Source organism: Pempheris klunzingeri, chromosome 11 (assembly GCF_042242105.1).
Source record: "Pempheris klunzingeri isolate RE-2024b chromosome 11, fPemKlu1.hap1, whole genome shotgun sequence".
Taxonomy (NCBI): Eukaryota; Metazoa; Chordata; class Actinopteri; order Acropomatiformes; family Pempheridae; genus Pempheris; species Pempheris klunzingeri.
The window spans coordinates 5187666-5204017 of record NC_092022.1 but is presented as its reverse complement, the minus strand read 5'-3'; the positions used below and the strand labels follow the sequence as shown (position 1 = coordinate 5204017).

Here is a 16352-nt window from a genome sequence, read left to right as displayed (position 1 = left end):
CTGCTTCAGTTTTAGAGTCCTGGAGTTTTTTTATGCAGGTTCACAGTCATGTCTTAGTGGGACACTTGAGTACACCAGAGCCATGGCTATGTTGTTAGTATCATCTGTGCTTTTCCTACTGTTGCAAGTCAAAATGTCTGCAAAGTCATTCATGCACACATACAGCATCTTCCCTACAGCTTTGACCGAATCTTATTCACATTACAACTTTGTGTGCAAGTTAATTATCCTAACATCAGACTGAATCATCTCATTCAAACAAAAAAAAAAAAATCAAGATATGTTGATCTATTATATGACGAGCTTTAAAGAGACATCTGACAAGATGTGTTGGCAACTCGTTAAAACAAGAAAAATGTCATAACATGAAAGTATCTTGTCATAGCAAGTCATTTATTTCTATGCGGAGCCTTTTTAGCGACTAAAATAGGTTTGATTACATCCTTCAAGACTCTTTATCGCAAAGGCAATCAACAAAAGGTCATTTGTTCTCTCCTAATCTAAGCACATATATTTAACATCCAAAATGAGCCCAGCACATCTTTAATGAACACATATTTAAATATTTACAACCTGAAGACAACTGCAGAAGCTTTTCCCACAGTGGAAATACAACAGAGCCGAGTATTTTCACCGTGCTGACAAATAGCAGAAACGTGGTCCAAAATGTTGCTTCACTCAAAATGTTTTGCTCACTTCTTTCCAGCACCTTTTTCCTCACACCTTCCTTTCTTTTGCTCTCTTAAGCAATTACACTCGCACACATCCACACACTCACATCTCACACACGCATGACAATAAAATAAAAAGGTGCTGACGCAGGCAAAAGTTCCAGGCTCTTCTCTTCCTCTTAACTTAGTTTGAGGTATTATTAGTGTCAGCGGGACTTTTAGATGCTCATGAGGCTGCTGCTTTCTTCTCTTTGTAAGTCGCCATCATCTTCTTGATTTCTGCAATAGCCTTTCCTGGGTTGAGTCCCTGTGGAGCAGCGTGTCAAACAGACAGTAAGAAACTAAAAGTCTATTAACGCTGTGAGTCAGTGTGAATGTTGTAAAAGTACCTTGGGGCAAGTCTTGGTGCAGTTCATGATGGTGTGGCAGCGGTAGAGAGAGAAGGGGTCCTGGAGTTTGGACAGACGCTCCTCTGTGAATTCGTCACGGGAGTCAATCATCCACCGGTAGGCCTGTGGGATAATGACACAGTTGTTATCTGTTGTTCTGAATCATTTTTAGTCTTTATATTTTTAATATTGGGTCCTGGGATGTCAGCGTTTGTAAATCAGTCACAAACTTTGAGTTCAGGCTGAAATATCAATGAAACTACTGAATGGACAGCCATGACACTTGGAAAGACTCTTGCTGCCCTCTGAGGATGTAGCAACACTGTCAGGTCCACTTTCCCACATGTCTAACACATCAGTTCATGACACTTAAACCCAAAAACGAGTCTTGAACTAACATCATACTTCATGCCTCACAGTACAGCTGTACATAACGCTGACTGTAACCGACGTCAGCATCAAATTAACATCAAATAGTCGACGCTAACGTACCAACTTTAACAACAACATTGGGCTCAAAGCACACCTTTGCTCTGGCACCACCCACAACTTTACATTATTTGCCCCACTAAAGGTAAGGATCTATCAAAACAAGTTTTCTTTCCATACAGTCTCACAAGACCCCGAGCGTGGCTTTTATTGGCACATTAAGTATTTGAATTATTGGAACATGCATCTCATACCTAAACATGATTAAGTTACATGTTCTCAAAGTGTCTTTACCCACCTGCATTAGAACAGCAGGTCCCAGGTATTTGTCTCCGTTCCACCAGTAGCTGGGGCAGCTGGTGCTGCAGCAGGCGCACAGGATGCACTCGTACAGGCCGTCCTGTAGGGTGAAGAAGAACATCTTATTCTGACTGTCTCTACGACTCCACTGGCAAATCATAAAGCTGTAATTAAAAGTGTGGCATCTTGACAAGATGCATCGGGCAGGTTAACACAAGCTAGAATCTAGCTAAAATCCTGCTGATGACATGCTGTCCTCCGACATGGCTGCCAGAGGACGTGTTATATAATCTGTGGCAGGTCAGTATTTCTTACTGGAAGAAGTTGGTTCATTTACCAGTTTTTGCCTGTTCTCCACCGACTGGAAATACTGCGCCTTCCCTTCTTGACTCTCATCCTTCTTTTTCAGGTAGGGCTCGATGGATTTGTACTGTGCATAGAAGTTGCTCATATCCTGGTGAAAATCATACGATGGGAACTCATAACAGGCTCTCAAACAACCAATAAAAACACCATATACAATCATATTATACCTTTATAAAGTCATTGCACTGCTGTCTGCTATAGCGCTGTCAAACGTGGCAAAATAAGCTTGCAGAACTTACCGGCACCAGATCTTTGACCACATACATGTGTGGCAGCGGGTAGATTTTGGTGGGTTTGCTTATGTTGCTGTCAATTTTGTTAAGGCAAGCCAACGTGTTGCCTCCATTTATGTTCATGGCACATGAGCCGCAGATACCTGAAGAGAAACACAATCAATGTGTCACTGAAATCTGTCACAAACGTTCGCTTAAACAGACCTGTTTCAAATATGTTGCAGTTGTTTTCATCTGAGAGGAAATTGGTATCGTTAATATGTGTAAGTTTCTTTTCCTACCCTCACGGCAGGAGCGTCTGAATGTGAGTGTGGGGTCGATCTCATTCTTGATCTTAATGAGGGCATCCAGAACCATTGGACCACAGCTATAGGACACCAACAGGACCATGTCAGTAGATTATGGCAATTATTATGCATGTGAAAATTAAAATGCAACTCAACAATGTTCTGTTTGTGGACCTGATCACGACTTACGTATTTAGATCAATTTCGTATGTCTGCATTCGTGGTTTGTCCCCGGCAGTGTCAGGGTCCCAGCGGTAAATCTGGAACTTCTTGATCCTGGGTTCAGGAGCCGGGGCGGCGGCAGTCTGAGCGTACCGCACCATCTGTGTCAGAGATATTAACCAAGAGAGGCAGAGTATGTGAATCACAGATTAGTATCAAGTGGAGATTCTACAATAGGAATCTCTAAAGCACTTCCTTTCTGTTAAGAGTGAGATAAAGATCAACACAAGCCAGAATCATGCATGAAGGAACATATCATAATGTGACCTATCGGCTGGTTACGTCAAACAAAGCTAAAATAGGCACTTGGTAATTCTATCCTGTAACACAGGAGGATACAACTAGTACAAAGACATCAACTCACACAAACAACAGCAATAAAGACTCTCTATTTGTATTACTAAAAGAAAGAACAATTAAACTAATATACCAAAACACAGGTGCCATTAAACTAACATCATCATTCCAATAAAACAAAAAATGTAATAATGAATATTACAAATCATAATGTAGATATTGTGAAATAGAAAAAACATCATTAGGATCTTTGAGACACTCTTTCAGGTTAAAAAGGATCATGTTTGTATGATATTTTGGTCAAATTATTCTACAGCCTCTGTATAACTTAGTGTAGAGTCTCCCCTAGTGGTAGCTTGGATGAACTGCCATGAAAGTGTTACATCACTGCACTGTCTTTGGTTACCTAACTGTCACTTTAGGGACAATGAAAGATGGACTTTAACACACTAACACAAAACATTTCTATATGGTTAGAAAGGTAATCTGATATTTTTGCACTCTAACTGCTAAAAAAAAAAATCAGGCTTTAAATATAACTCTTTAACAGCTCAGCTCATTCACAAGACAGCTTCACTAAACATTTATTATAGTACACTGATGATGAAACCAGGAGTGTATTGCTTGATGAAAATGTTCAACTAATCTATTTCAACCTTTACACTGAAGGAGATCATTTTAGTATAAGCTTCTTCTTTATTCTGCCACATATACACACACACACACACACACACACACAGTCCCATAGGAGCTTGGAGTGTTATAACAGGTCGTCTAGTGACAAATGCTGGTAACTAGCACACTTTTGGGACCATCTACTGTAACTAAACAGTCCATAAATCAACATTAATACTCAGTTATCAGCATTATATATTTTTACAAGTACCACCCATGAGGCGTGTCTGTTCAAATAATGAATACAATTGTGTTGTACTTACCACCATCATGCCAGAATTCCTAAAAGCCAACGTATTTCGGCCCAAAGTAAAACAAACAGCCGACATGTTTCTAATTATTGTGTTTGAAGCAGTGAAAATACCAAAAGACACTTCAGAGCAGACAGGACGGCGCACTTTTGTCTCTACTACACTATACGTAACCCTAAGCTCCGCCTCCTGCGTACATCTGGGGAACGTAAGGACGCTGGTGTGCGTCGCAGCTGCCGCCTTTAAGTGCTCCCGTCCAGCTCGTTCATCTGGCCACCACAAACCACAAACTGACCCACGGTTGTTTTGTGCTGCAGCTAATGTGGAAGATGAGTGAGAATAAAATGAACATCAGGCGTAAATATGGCACTAATAATGCTTCCATATAAATACACATGCTTTACTTTATTGGGTCGTAAATGTAGATGCATTCATAAGTAATAGATGCATATATGTCCGACAGTACGTGAAGGTACCATATGTAAAAGCCTCTTTCACAACTCTCATTGAAGTGAACCATAGCCTGTGGGCGAGGGTCAGTTACATATGTGCCCATTGCTGAAAACATACACTGCTATGTTACTGGTATGTGCAATAAATTTAAACTGGTTTTTCATTTATAATGATTATAATTTTCCTCTATCTCCCAATAGTTTTTATTTAATGATAGTGAACTTATATGAATTTAAAAATTTACATTTTTGCTACCTATTAATGAATACATTCCATTTTAAGGTACATCTATACTGTGCATGGTCCTATTTTGTTTCTTTGTCTACATGTGTGATTTTTCTCCTCACTGTGTGTTGCCTTAATGAAGGCCAATAAAACAGATAAGAGTCACGTTATGTGGACATATTATGTATATTTTATGTATGTATGCATTATAGTGATGTAGTGCTGGTCACTCTGTTCTCATTTGATATTAAAGGCAGCACTGGGACTGAAATGTACACAATCAAAATATGCTGATGATTATGAATTTGAAGGTCAAGGGGAAAATGTATGTACTTGTGTAGATTTTAATATATCAATATATATTCTTTGTCACATGGTCAGTTAAATTGAACATTCATTGCTGACTCTCCACATTAGAAATAAACTGTAACCTTCATTTGTGTCTGTAGGTGCTGCCCAAACAATCTCAAACAACCCCTGAAACATATTCCACCCATATTGTCCAATTATTAAAATGCTGTTTGATGTTATTAATTTCATTCTGAACTGTAAAACTGCATATTTTTATATCACACAAACAAACTAAGGATCCTCTGACAAACACACTGGACATTATCAGATGCTGCTTAAAGCCCACAGTGACTATGTGTTGTTTCATATTTTCAGAACAAAAGCATCCATTTGTCACCTGAGGGAATAAATCTTAGTATAGTACTCCACTCCACAACCAAACATAAATTGAAACTGAATTGATTGCAATAGTGTTGAAAAAGCCTTTCAAACTAAGATTTTATTATGGTAACTTAGAAAACAGGACACACAAATAACCATTATAAGCGGAGGATGAATGGATACTTTTGGACAACAATTTAAAATTTTATCATCAATAAATTTTTCCTCCCTACTTCCCCTTCACATTGTATAAGACGATGCCGACACCTGGTGATATTACTGAATAAGTGACTTATTTTGAAAGTCTTACAGGAAGTGTATCACCTGTTGAGGTGAGCTTGACTCTGGTCCCATAAGCATAGGGTAGGAGTCCTGCCGTGCACCCTGTTGCTGGGTCGTTGGGACACTTTTGAGGCAGCATGTGGTGGCTCTTCGGCTGGGGGAAGAGCTCCGGGGCACCGCCGGCGGAGGAGCAGGCAGCGGCCGCCCCTGCGGAGGGTGCCGGGGGAGCACCGGGAGGGCCAGGCGGAGACAAACCCGGGGATAAGTGGAGCAACTTTGACCCGACTGGACTGGAGAGGGCTGCAAAAGCTGCGAGGGAGCTCGACAAATCGCGTTCGTATTATATTTCCCCAACAATGAATAAAAAATAGTTGCTTTTTGAATCATTTCTGTGCTGTTTGTTGAGTTTCTCTGCTGGACTGGACTGACGCTCCCGTTCTGGCACGCTCTGTTCTTTTTGGATCCCTCACACCAAATTCCACACGATTTGTGAAGCAGAAAACTTAAATTGACTCACCAGCAAATGTGCACACTTTGAACACCACGTTTAATGAACACTACTAAACTTTCGGGTGCCATTCTTCAATTCGGCATGAATTTATCAGACTGGGCAGCACAATATGGATGGATATGGATTATTTTTTTTGGCATGTGGTTTATCTGAACCAAACAAAGACGGGCAGGGGGGCTGGCAACAGCTATGACAACAATGTTGACCCTACTGTTAAAATAAGAATAAATAAGATATTCCTTTATTAGTCCCACGACGGGGAAATGTGTTCTGGATTATTATGGTGTGTATCAGAAAACTGTAACAGTTTGTAGTGTAAAGTAATTCTCGGTTTGTGTAATTTGCAGGTAGTTTAAAATAGAGTTTGGTTTCTAGTTCTCTGCAGAGTTTCCATCGATGCTGCACACTGTTTGCTTCAAATGTGCTGTCCTGCTCGACCTCCACACTGTGTAAAGTAAAGTTATGGTGGGCGTGTCAGGGAGCACAGATGGAACAACGTGTCCCAGCCTGTCACCTGTCTCACACATCATTTCCTTCATGTCAAAATGTGCAGATGAACATGCTTCCAGCTGTACATTGAGTGGGGGTGTTTTTTTTTTGTTTTTTTTTATCAAGTGCATGCCAAGTACAGTACATGGTCACTTTATTCCCTTTTTATATCTCTGCCAGGCTCTCCACGAACGCAGGCTCAGTGTGGTGGTGGAGGGTGTTTAAAGTATATTCTGCTCAAAAGAGTCACGATGAGCTCAGTGTCTTTTCTTGTTTATTTTGAACAGGATATGCAAAAGATGCACTGGACCTGGCTCGTGTGCAGGAGCAGACCGTACAGCTGGAGCACCAGACCAAAGTGAAAGTAGGTGGAGAAATGTCTGGGACGTGACCGTGTGATCAACTGATGCTGTGTTCGCACGTGAATACCTGATGTCAGTAAGCATAACGCAAACCCGACTCCTCAACAGGAATACGAGGTGGCCTTGGAGCAGCTGAAGGGCGAACAGATCCACCTCCAGGGCGAGGAGAGACGGAAAACACTCTCAGAGGAGACAAAGCAGAACCAGGCAGTATGGGATTAACACGGTGCTAGTCTGACACTAAAACACCTACAAGTTCTATTTAAATGTGAACGTGATGGATTATTTGTTCTACCACCTCTAGAGGGCACAGTATCAAGACAAACTTGCCAGACAGAGGTATGATGACCAGCTCAGGCAACAGGTAAACCTTTTAAACACACGCTTGAAATGAACACCTGAAAACCTAAACTGGGCATTCCTCATATGTATGTTATTGTTTTTTTTAATCCAAAGCAATTCCTCAACGAGGAGAACCTCCGCAAACAGGAGGAATCTGTTATGAAGCAAGAGGCCATGAGGAAAGGTAGAAAGCAAATACACCCGCAAATTCATCCGCTCATAATGTCATGTAACAACTCTTTTATTCTCCTCCTTAAAGATAAGTAGGATTTGTGCTGCTCTATAGCGAAGACTGACCATCACACAGTTCGTCTGCAGGGGTCAGTCAGGACTTCGATACCCGTCCCTGAATGATACGTTTTTGTTATTTTTTTTGTTTATTTATTTTTTAAAAGAAAATTGCAAATTACAGTTTTTAGTTATTTTTTTTAGCTCCTCTGCAGTTTTACACATTCAAACCTCAGCCCACTCCTGCTTTAACAGTCACACTAAGAAATAAAATAATAGGAGCAGATGGAGATTAATATTCATTCATTGTCTATACCGCTTATCCTTAAAGGTCGCGGGGGGCTGGAGCCAATCCCAGCTGACATTAGGCGAGAGGCGGGGTTCACCCTGGACTGGTCGCCAGCCAATCACAGGGCCGACACATAGAGACAAACAACCATTCACGCTCACACACACGGGCAATTTAGAGCCACCAGTTAACCTGCATGTCTTTGGACTGTGGGAGGAGGCCGGAGTACCTGGAGAAAACCCATGAAAAAAAGCAAATTCCACACAGAAAGGTTCAAATTGCAAACTTGCCACCCGGCAGATTCGAAGGCAACAATGCTAACCGCGTACCACCGTGCTGCCCTGGACATTAATACATTCATTCATCAATAGAACAGAAGAACAGACAATAAACATGGCGTACTTCAAAACAAAAATGACCAATAATTTTAGTTGATTTGTTTGCAAAAAGTTAGAAATACCATCAGCAGGATTTCACTGCTACTTTTATTCAGTTATAGGCTACCGTAAGACACTTTGGTAGAAAAGCCAATAAGTACAAAAGAAACCTCACTGATTCAAAGTAGGTCGAATGCTCGGCCCTGTCAGAAGTGGTCATCAGCATGCAGTTATTAATATCTGCTTCTTTTCCTCCCAGCGACCGTTGAACATGAAATGGAGCTGAGACACAAGAATGACCTGCTTCGCGTCGAAGCGGAGGCCAAAGCCCGCGCCCAGGTGGAGCGGGAGAACGCAGACCTGATCAGGGAGCAGATCCGCCTGAAAGCTGCTGAACACAGACAAACTGTCCTTGAATCTATAAAGTGAGGACAAAATGACTTCCCACTTTCCTTAATCCTCAGAGTAACTGGCATGTTATCTTCTAGTATCTCTTCCAGCTGCGAGTAGCTGTTAAACAGAAGTCCCAGAGGGCGGCAGCGAGTGTGACTGCCACAGCGGAGTCAGTCGGTGTGATAATTGTGTTTTTGTTCCTGGCAGGACGGCGGGCGCTGTGTTCGGGGAGGGATTCAGGGCCTTCGTCTCTGACTGGGACAAACTCACAGCCACGGTAAATCCTTGTCAGACCTGTCAGGCTTTGTCACACTTTCACTACAGGAAGACTGCAGAGGATTGTGGGAAGCAGCGGCTTTCATTTTTGATGTGTGTGTGTGTGTATTTTGCTTTTTCTTTGCCCGGCACAGGTTGCTGGGTTGACCCTGTTGGCAGCAGGAGTGTATTCTTCCAGGAACGCCACAGCAGTGGCCGGGCGCTACATCGAGGCGCGTCTGGGAAAACCGTCACTGGTTCGAGAGACCTCCAGGTTAACTGTCGCAGAGACCATCAAACACCCAATCAAGGTCTAAATACATCTTAATTTTAATGTTTGGTGGCCTGCTTGTGCTCTAGAAGGAGGTACATGCAGTGTGTTTGTGTAAATAGTATTTTAATTACACAGTTTTAGATGTAAATACATGCATTCTCAATATTTTGTTGCTTTTAAGAATTCCTGCTCATAAATAGCAGTGAAATGACTTGAGTCTCACCGTAATTGAGGTTTTCGACATCTGCCTGTAACAGCTGGTAGCGCATCAAATTTATTTTCTGACCAGAAACTGTTTAAATGGATTTGTTCATTCATGTATCGCCAGCAGCGCGCCCAGCTAATCCAGCTGAATGGACTGGCGTTTTAGAACATACCACTGGCAAAAACTTCAAAAATGCTATCAGTTATACCGATGAGGTGTGTAAAATGCATTAATTTTATTTCTCAGACACAAAGAACAGCAGGTGGACGTGTGCTGATTGTTTCAAGTTTAGGATTTTACCCCAAATTCTGATTAACATACAAGAAACTGAACATTTGAATTTGTCTATATTGGCGCAGAAGAGTCATTCATTGGTGATTAAGTGTTTAAATAGATTACATTTTTCTGTATATTATGTCTAAACTATATTATTAAAGAATTTATATTTATAAGCACTCAGATTTCACAATTCCTGTGATTAGATCTTAACTCCTAAATAATTTGTGCTACAACATGTCGCTGTGCAATTCCCTCTGTTTTCCTCATTTTTAGACAACCAGGCGCCTGAGGAGCAGGCCGCAGGACGCCTTAGAGGGCGTGGTGCTCGATGTGAGTCACTTACTGTTCATAGCTTTTGTTGTATTTATTATTTTTTGAGTTCAACATTCATGTACTCATTCATGACTTTGTGAACGATGCCGAATGTGCTTTGGATCACTCAGGCAGCTTTGGAGGCACGTGTGAGAGACATCGCCATCGCCACTCGCAACACCAGACAGAACAGAGGCTTGTACAGGAACATCCTGATGTACGGGCCCCCTGGAACTGGAAAAACACTCTTCGCCAAGGTATGCCGGGGTCAAACGCCTTTTCATTTTCTATCTCTTTTCATGTTTTTTTTCTGAAGTTTTTGGTTTCAGTAAATAGTTGAAGATTAGTGACTTTTTTTTTGCTGCTGCTTAAAATACTGCAGCACTGTTGTAATCTATAATAACCATGGTAATGTAATACATTAACATTTTTTGGTTTGTTTTAAATCCAGAGAAAAATAACTGGATTGTTAGAATAAGAAAATCAAAACAAAAAATCACAGACCCTAAACATATAACTTTAAAATAGAGACATTTTGAATATGTTTACTTCATACATTGATGCAGTTCAGTTGTAAAGCAGTGCTACTCAATATTTAAAGACAGTCAAGTGCATTGATATTTTTCTTCTTCTGTTCCTTTTTGATCCAAGCTTTTTCCATTACCCCCCCAGAAACTGGCTCTCCACTCAGGGATGGACTATGCCATCATGACAGGTGGGGACGTGGCACCCATGGGGCGAGATGGAGTCACTGCCATGCACAAGGTGTTTGACTGGGCAAGCACCAGCCGGCGAGGGTAGGGCACTTTAATTTGCTCCATTAACAGTAAATGAATACTTAATTAATACTGTAATGTTGTAAGCTATAAATGTAGACTGTGTGTATGTTGTGCTGCATACAGAGCTACTGTTATTCTACTGGCTAATTACATTAAAAGCTCTTTAAGCTTATTCTCTTTGATGTTCTCTGATTCTCTGCAGCCTTTTGCTGTTCGTCGATGAAGCTGACGCGTTCCTGCGTAAGCGAGCCACAGTGAGTTCAGCTGCAGTGCCATATACATGGCGATGATGCCCTGTGTTTTAATCATATATTCATGAGTCATGATTTTTGCATCGCAGGAGAAAATCAGTGAGGACCTCCGAGCCACCCTCAATGCATTCCTCTACCGCACTGGGGAGCAGAGCAACAAGTTGGTATCTTATGTTATTCACTGTGTGCAGCTGGCCATGAAAAGGTCATTGCTATGATTGAAAAGGTCACTGCCCGGGTCTAGCTAGTTTCAATTTCTCTCCTCAGGTTCATGTTGGTGCTTGCCAGTAACCAGCCAGAACAGTTCGACTGGGCCATTAATGACCGAATTGATGAGATAGTAAACTTTGCATTACCGGGTCTGGAGGAGAGGGAAAGATTGGTGCGCCTGTATTTCGACAAATTTGTGCTGGGTCCTGCCACTACAGGGAGACAGTGAGTACACTTATTGTATTTCAATAACAGCTACTGTTGCTGCTCCATAAGAGAGGGGATTAAATACCGCAAAGAAAAGCATTGGTCCCTAGAGGTCGCCTTGCTAGCTCAGGTTGCATAATGGTGTACATAATGTATTCAGTCCTGAAACCAAAGTGGTGTCTGAGTCCTCATGAAATTGTGTTTGAGTCCTCAGGAAGTGTTATACAGAAACCTTACCAGGGTGCACTGGTCAGTTGAAACCAGTAAATGTGCAGATGATCAGTGATAAACAAGCTCACGGCTCACTCACTGTACAAACCTCTTGTGCATTAACTCAACAGGAGATTAAAGTTGGCTCAGTTCGACTATGGCTTCAAGTGCTCAGACATTGCAAACCGAACAGAAGGTATGTCTGGTCGTGAAATCTCCAAACTTGGCGTGGCCTGGCAGGTGAGTAGAAAAAGCAGTTAGTGCCAAAAACATGAATCTGTTTCAAAACAAATCCAAAGCCAAATTCTTATTGAGTTTGTTTTCTTTGAAGGCTGCTGCATACTCCTCTGAAGATGGAGTTTTGACCGAAGCGATGATTGACTCAAGAGTTGATGATGCCATCAAGCAGCACGCACAGAAAATGGACTGGCTGCTGATGGAAGCAGGTGTGGGGGTTGGCAAGGTTGGCGTACTCCTCCCTCAGGAAATGGCTGCAGGGATCACGGCCCCGGAAAGTGCTTCACTCACAAAAACCGACGAAACAACCCAGACCATACAACAAGTCCTTCCACCCCTTGAGGTTGTGAGCAATGCTGCCCTAGCAGAAGCAGCCACACTACCTTCAGAAGTGGAGGCAGAGGATATCCTCAAAGAGGCAGCCACTTTGGTTAAAGAAGCTGAAGTTGTTGCTGGAACAACTGTAGGAACAGTTGAAACCATTGTTGAGGAAGCTACTGTGCTCCCGTTGGTGCAGGACGTTGAGGCTATCAAGGACCTGACTGAGGAAGTTCATGTCACAACTGTGGCCACAGACACTGTTGTTCCTGAGGTGAAGGACATAGTCACTGAGGTTAAAGAGGTGGAGGACATACCGGCTTCCACTGCACAAGAAACTGATGCTGTGAGTAAAGAAGAGGCAACTTCTGATGTAGCTGCACAAAAGACTGAGGCTTCTGAAGTATTCAAGGAGGAAAATGATGTTGTAGCACACTTGGAAACGACAATCTCTGCAGTTGCTCAGGAGAAAGAATTAGAGGCTGTTATCTCTAATGTTGTCCAGGAGTCTGAGGCTACAGTAGTCGGACTTTCCCAGGAGACTGTTGTTCAGGAAACTGAGTCAGCAGCTCTGCCCGTTGATGGTGTAGAAACTGAAACCACTAAGGCTGCCCAAGAGGCCGGAGATGATGCTACCAAGGTTGTTGAGGAAATTGCAAATAATGTAGCTCAAGTGACACAGTCCTTGGCAAACATTGTAAAGGAGGCTGAAGCCATAGCTACTGATGTGGCCAAGGTGACTGATACCGTAGCAACCATCACCGAGGAGATGGAGGCAGCAGTCACCAAGGTGGTTGAAGCAATGGAAAGTGATGTTGTCAAGGACACCAATACGGTTGTAGCAGAAACTGTTTCTGAAACATTAGAGGCTGCTAAAGAGGTTGAAGCGGTAGTGACAGAGGTGGTCAAGGAGTTTGAGAGTATTGCTGAAGAGGTTGTTAAGGAGGTTGAACCTGCAACGACTGAGGTTGCTACCAAGGAAGCTGAAGCCATCCCAGCTGAGTTTGCAGTTGAAACTGAAGTCACAGCTTCACAGGAACCCAAGGAGCCTCTTGCCATTGAGTTTACTGCAGAGGGTCAGGCTTTGGCCACAGAGATTGTGAAAGATGCTTTAACTACAGACACCCTGGTAGAGGCTTCCAAGGATGGAGAGGTCATCCCAACAGAAGTTTCAAAGGAAGCAGAAGTTATCTTCACTGAAGTATCTACAACAGAAATTGCTGCAGAAACTGAAGAAAAAGCTTCAGAGGTAGTCCAGGAGGCACAGACTGTGGCTGCAGACCTTTCCATGGAGACCCTGGCAACACAGATAGTCAAAGAGCCTTTATCTACAGAGATTTCAGCCAAGGAAGCAAACATCACCCAGGCTGAAGTGCTAACAACCAAGGAGGCTGACACAGAAGACGTGAAACTGCCCAAGACTACTGAGGTTGCTACCAATGAAGCTGAAGCCATCCCTTCACAGGAACCCAAGGAGCCTCTTAGTTCTACTGCAGAGGGCCAGGCTTTGGCCACAGAGATTGTGAAAGATGATTTAACTACAGAGACCCTAGCAGGTGCTTCCAAGGAAACAAAAGTTATCCCCACTGAAGTATCTCCAACAGAAAGTGCTGCAGAAACTGGAGAGAAAGCTTCAGAGGTAGTCCAAGAGGCACAGACTGTGGCTGCAGACCTTTCCATGGAGACCCTGGCAAAACAGATTGACAAAGAGCCTTTATCTACAGAGATTTCAGCCAAGGAAGCAGACATGACCCCAGCAGAAGGTTCCAAGGAAGCAGAAGTCCTAACAACCAAGGAGGATGGCACAGAAGATGTGAAGCTGCCCAAGACTACTGAGGCTGCTGCCAAGGACGCTGAGGCCAATACAACAAAGGCCGCAGAGGTGGTGGAGACTGTCGTAACTGAAGTCATCGATGAGTTGAACTCAGCAGCTGCTCCCAACGTAGAAGCCAAGGCTGATGCAGAGCCAACCATTGTGTTTGAAAAATTTGAGAGTCCAACCACAGAGAAGTCAGCTGCCTCTGAGACTGAGCCCAGTCAAACTGAGAAGGGAGGTGATGATGACGGCAAACCACAAACCAAGTCTAGTCCGACAAAATGATCACTTTGAATCTCTGATGAAGGTTTTGTAATTCTTAAACACTTGAGCCTTAAAGGATGACTGCAGTATTTTAAACCTGGGCCCCATCTTTCTATGTTTGGAAGTAGACTGTCTTAGCCGGCAGCCACACCAGTCAAAGTACGTCCCCTAAAAGAACTTATTTTTTTAACTGACAGGCTAAGATTGTACTTCAAAGTGTCTGATAACATCACAGAATGGATCCCTACAGAGAGAGACCTGCAAGATCCTTTTTGTTTAGCCAGAAGCAGCCATATACCATTTGGTTTAAAGCTACCAGACTCCATTGACAAATACAGTCATTTCACCACACAGAACACAGTGGTTGGTGGTCTACTGCTGCCTGGATCGGCTTGGTTGTTTTTGTTGCAGCGTGTTGTACAAATATTGTGTTGGATCCAAAATAACCTTTATACGTTAAAACAAGACAGAGGGTTAAAAATACCAGAGTTATCCTTTAAATCTGAAACATTCACCTTGAATTCTGTCGCTCTTCTCTCAATATGTTTGTAACTCCGTTACTGTGACTGCCAACATTAAGTTAATAGCTTGATTATGGCCTGTTAGTTTGAGTCTGAATAAAAGCGTGTGGACATTGTGCGACTTCTGCTTTCTTCCTTTCTCTCTTCTGCTTGTCGTTGCCATTTTCAAAGTCTGTAGCTGTCTGACATTTTGAGAATTTGCCCTCTAAAAGGGATGTTCTCGCATGTTTGCTGACCGGCTCTGGCAAGAGTTCAATTACACGTCTGCAAAATGTATATTGAGGATATTTCTTCCCTGGCACTTGTTAGCAAAGAGCGCTGGTGCAGTTGGACTTGCCCTTGACAAATATTTTTTTTCACCTTTCAAAGAATGACTGTGAGTTGTGCCAGACTCCTATTTAAATGTAGTTTGGAGATGGTCTGTGGGGCTGATAGTTGGTCCACAGCAGCCCAGCTCCCTCAGTAACCACACATGTGATTGTCTACTGAAGCCGTACCGGTGTTTTACAAAGACAGTGCATTACATTTATGTTGCTGTGAAAATGCACCAACATTGATACAGTTAATATTGGTGATAAAACGATCAATTACTGGACAGCATTGGGAGAAAACTGATCAGCAACAAGTTTGGTAAACATTAAATCATTGTCATTTTTCAAGCACAAATGGCAAAACTGTCGCAGCTTCAAGATGGGAGGATTTTTTTTGCCTTTTCTCCTTTTTACATCACCATAATTTTAATACATTTGGGTTTTTAAGGCCGCTGGTTGAACGGTATAAGTATTTTAAAGATGTAAACTTAAAATTGTTATGCACATTTATAGATTACGGCAAAACAAGGACTTAAGTGATTAATCTATAATAAAAACGACCATTAGTTTCAGTTGTAGTTTATATTTTCTATAATAACTGGCATTGTGAACACCTGTGACAGGTAATGTTTGGGACTGTCCATGCAGATTGAAGAGCTGCACATGTATTTACAAAAAAATACCAACAAAAATGAATGGATTCTTCTAAATGCCCTTAGTGTCACTGGATTGTGTCAGTGGATAATAGTGGAGGGCTTTTCTCAGTTGAATCAGGATGTCATTGGCATTGTTAGTCATTTCAGAAGTGTTGTTAGTCAGTGCTCATGAAATTTCTATTTGAATTATAATAAACCGAACTGAAGTTGTCAGCAGGACCTCTCTGTATAATCCGTCTGTTGTTGCTGCTCTGAAATAACCTCTCGCTATGAGAATGTGCTCTCATCTTGGCTCCTATGATTGGAATGACACAATCAAACATCAGAGGTCACTGTTGTGCTTCAATGGCACTTTTAATAAAACAGACATTTCATCCTCACAACAGCAATGTCTGGACAGAGAGGACGAGGGGGGGGCTGGGTGAGGGTTCCCTCTGCTGATAGGCTGGTTGCTCCTGATAAGTGAGAGGGAATTGGATAAAGAAAATTGAACTGTGCTGTTGA

The 16352-nt window shown here is 42.3% G+C and overlaps 2 protein-coding genes across 2 annotated transcripts; one reads left to right on the top strand and one right to left on the bottom strand.

The window, feature by feature from the left end:
• Positions 1-356: 356 nt before the first annotated feature.
• LOC139209733 (succinate dehydrogenase [ubiquinone] iron-sulfur subunit, mitochondrial-like) lies at positions 357-4283 on the bottom strand. Its single transcript, XM_070839570.1, has 8 exons — positions 4133-4283; positions 2865-2998; positions 2670-2755; positions 2395-2531; positions 2127-2243; positions 1788-1889; positions 1061-1183; positions 357-978 (listed from the first exon to the last, which is right to left on the bottom strand). Exons 1-8 carry the CDS (start codon positions 4196-4198, stop codon positions 898-900), a joined length of 846 nt encoding a protein of 281 aa, XP_070695671.1. The 5' UTR covers positions 4199-4283; the 3' UTR covers positions 357-897.
• Positions 4284-5812: 1529 nt separating this feature from the next.
• LOC139210137 (uncharacterized) lies at positions 5813-14999 on the top strand. Its single transcript, XM_070840120.1, has 16 exons — positions 5813-6085; positions 7040-7116; positions 7223-7324; positions 7419-7478; positions 7571-7640; positions 8610-8775; positions 8951-9020; positions 9154-9309; positions 10030-10086; positions 10200-10325; positions 10741-10865; positions 11050-11101; positions 11188-11258; positions 11366-11533; positions 11857-11965; positions 12057-14999. The coding sequence occupies exons 1-16, from the start codon at positions 5890-5892 to the stop codon at positions 14379-14381; spliced, it is 3930 nt and encodes a 1309-aa protein (XP_070696221.1). The 5' UTR covers positions 5813-5889; the 3' UTR covers positions 14382-14999.
• The last annotated feature ends 1353 nt before the right edge of the window (positions 15000-16352 follow it).

What these genes read in the sequence shown, in the direction of transcription:
- LOC139209733 (XM_070839570.1), bottom strand. Translation starts at nt 4,198, where the DNA reads ATGTCGGCTGTTTGTTTTACTTTGGGCCGAAATACGTTGGCTTTTAGG. An exon ending in GGAATTCTGGCATGATGGTG is followed by an intron (nt 2,999 to 4,132) that starts GTAAGTACAACA and finishes TCTCTGACACAG; the next exon opens with ATGGTGCGGTACGCTCAGAC. An exon ending in GCACCAAGACTTGCCCCAAG is followed by an intron (nt 979 to 1,060) that starts GTACTTTTACAA and finishes GCTGCTCCACAG; the next exon opens with GGACTCAACCCAGGAAAGGC.
- LOC139210137 (XM_070840120.1), top strand. Translation starts at nt 5,890, where the DNA reads ATGTGGTGGCTCTTCGGCTGGGGGAAGAGCTCCGGGGCACCGCCGGCG. An exon ending in ATGACCAGCTCAGGCAACAG is followed by an intron (nt 7,479 to 7,570) that starts GTAAACCTTTTA and finishes TTTAATCCAAAG; the next exon opens with CAATTCCTCAACGAGGAGAA. An exon ending in TCCTGCGTAAGCGAGCCACA is followed by an intron (nt 11,102 to 11,187) that starts GTGAGTTCAGCT and finishes TTTGCATCGCAG; the next exon opens with GAGAAAATCAGTGAGGACCT.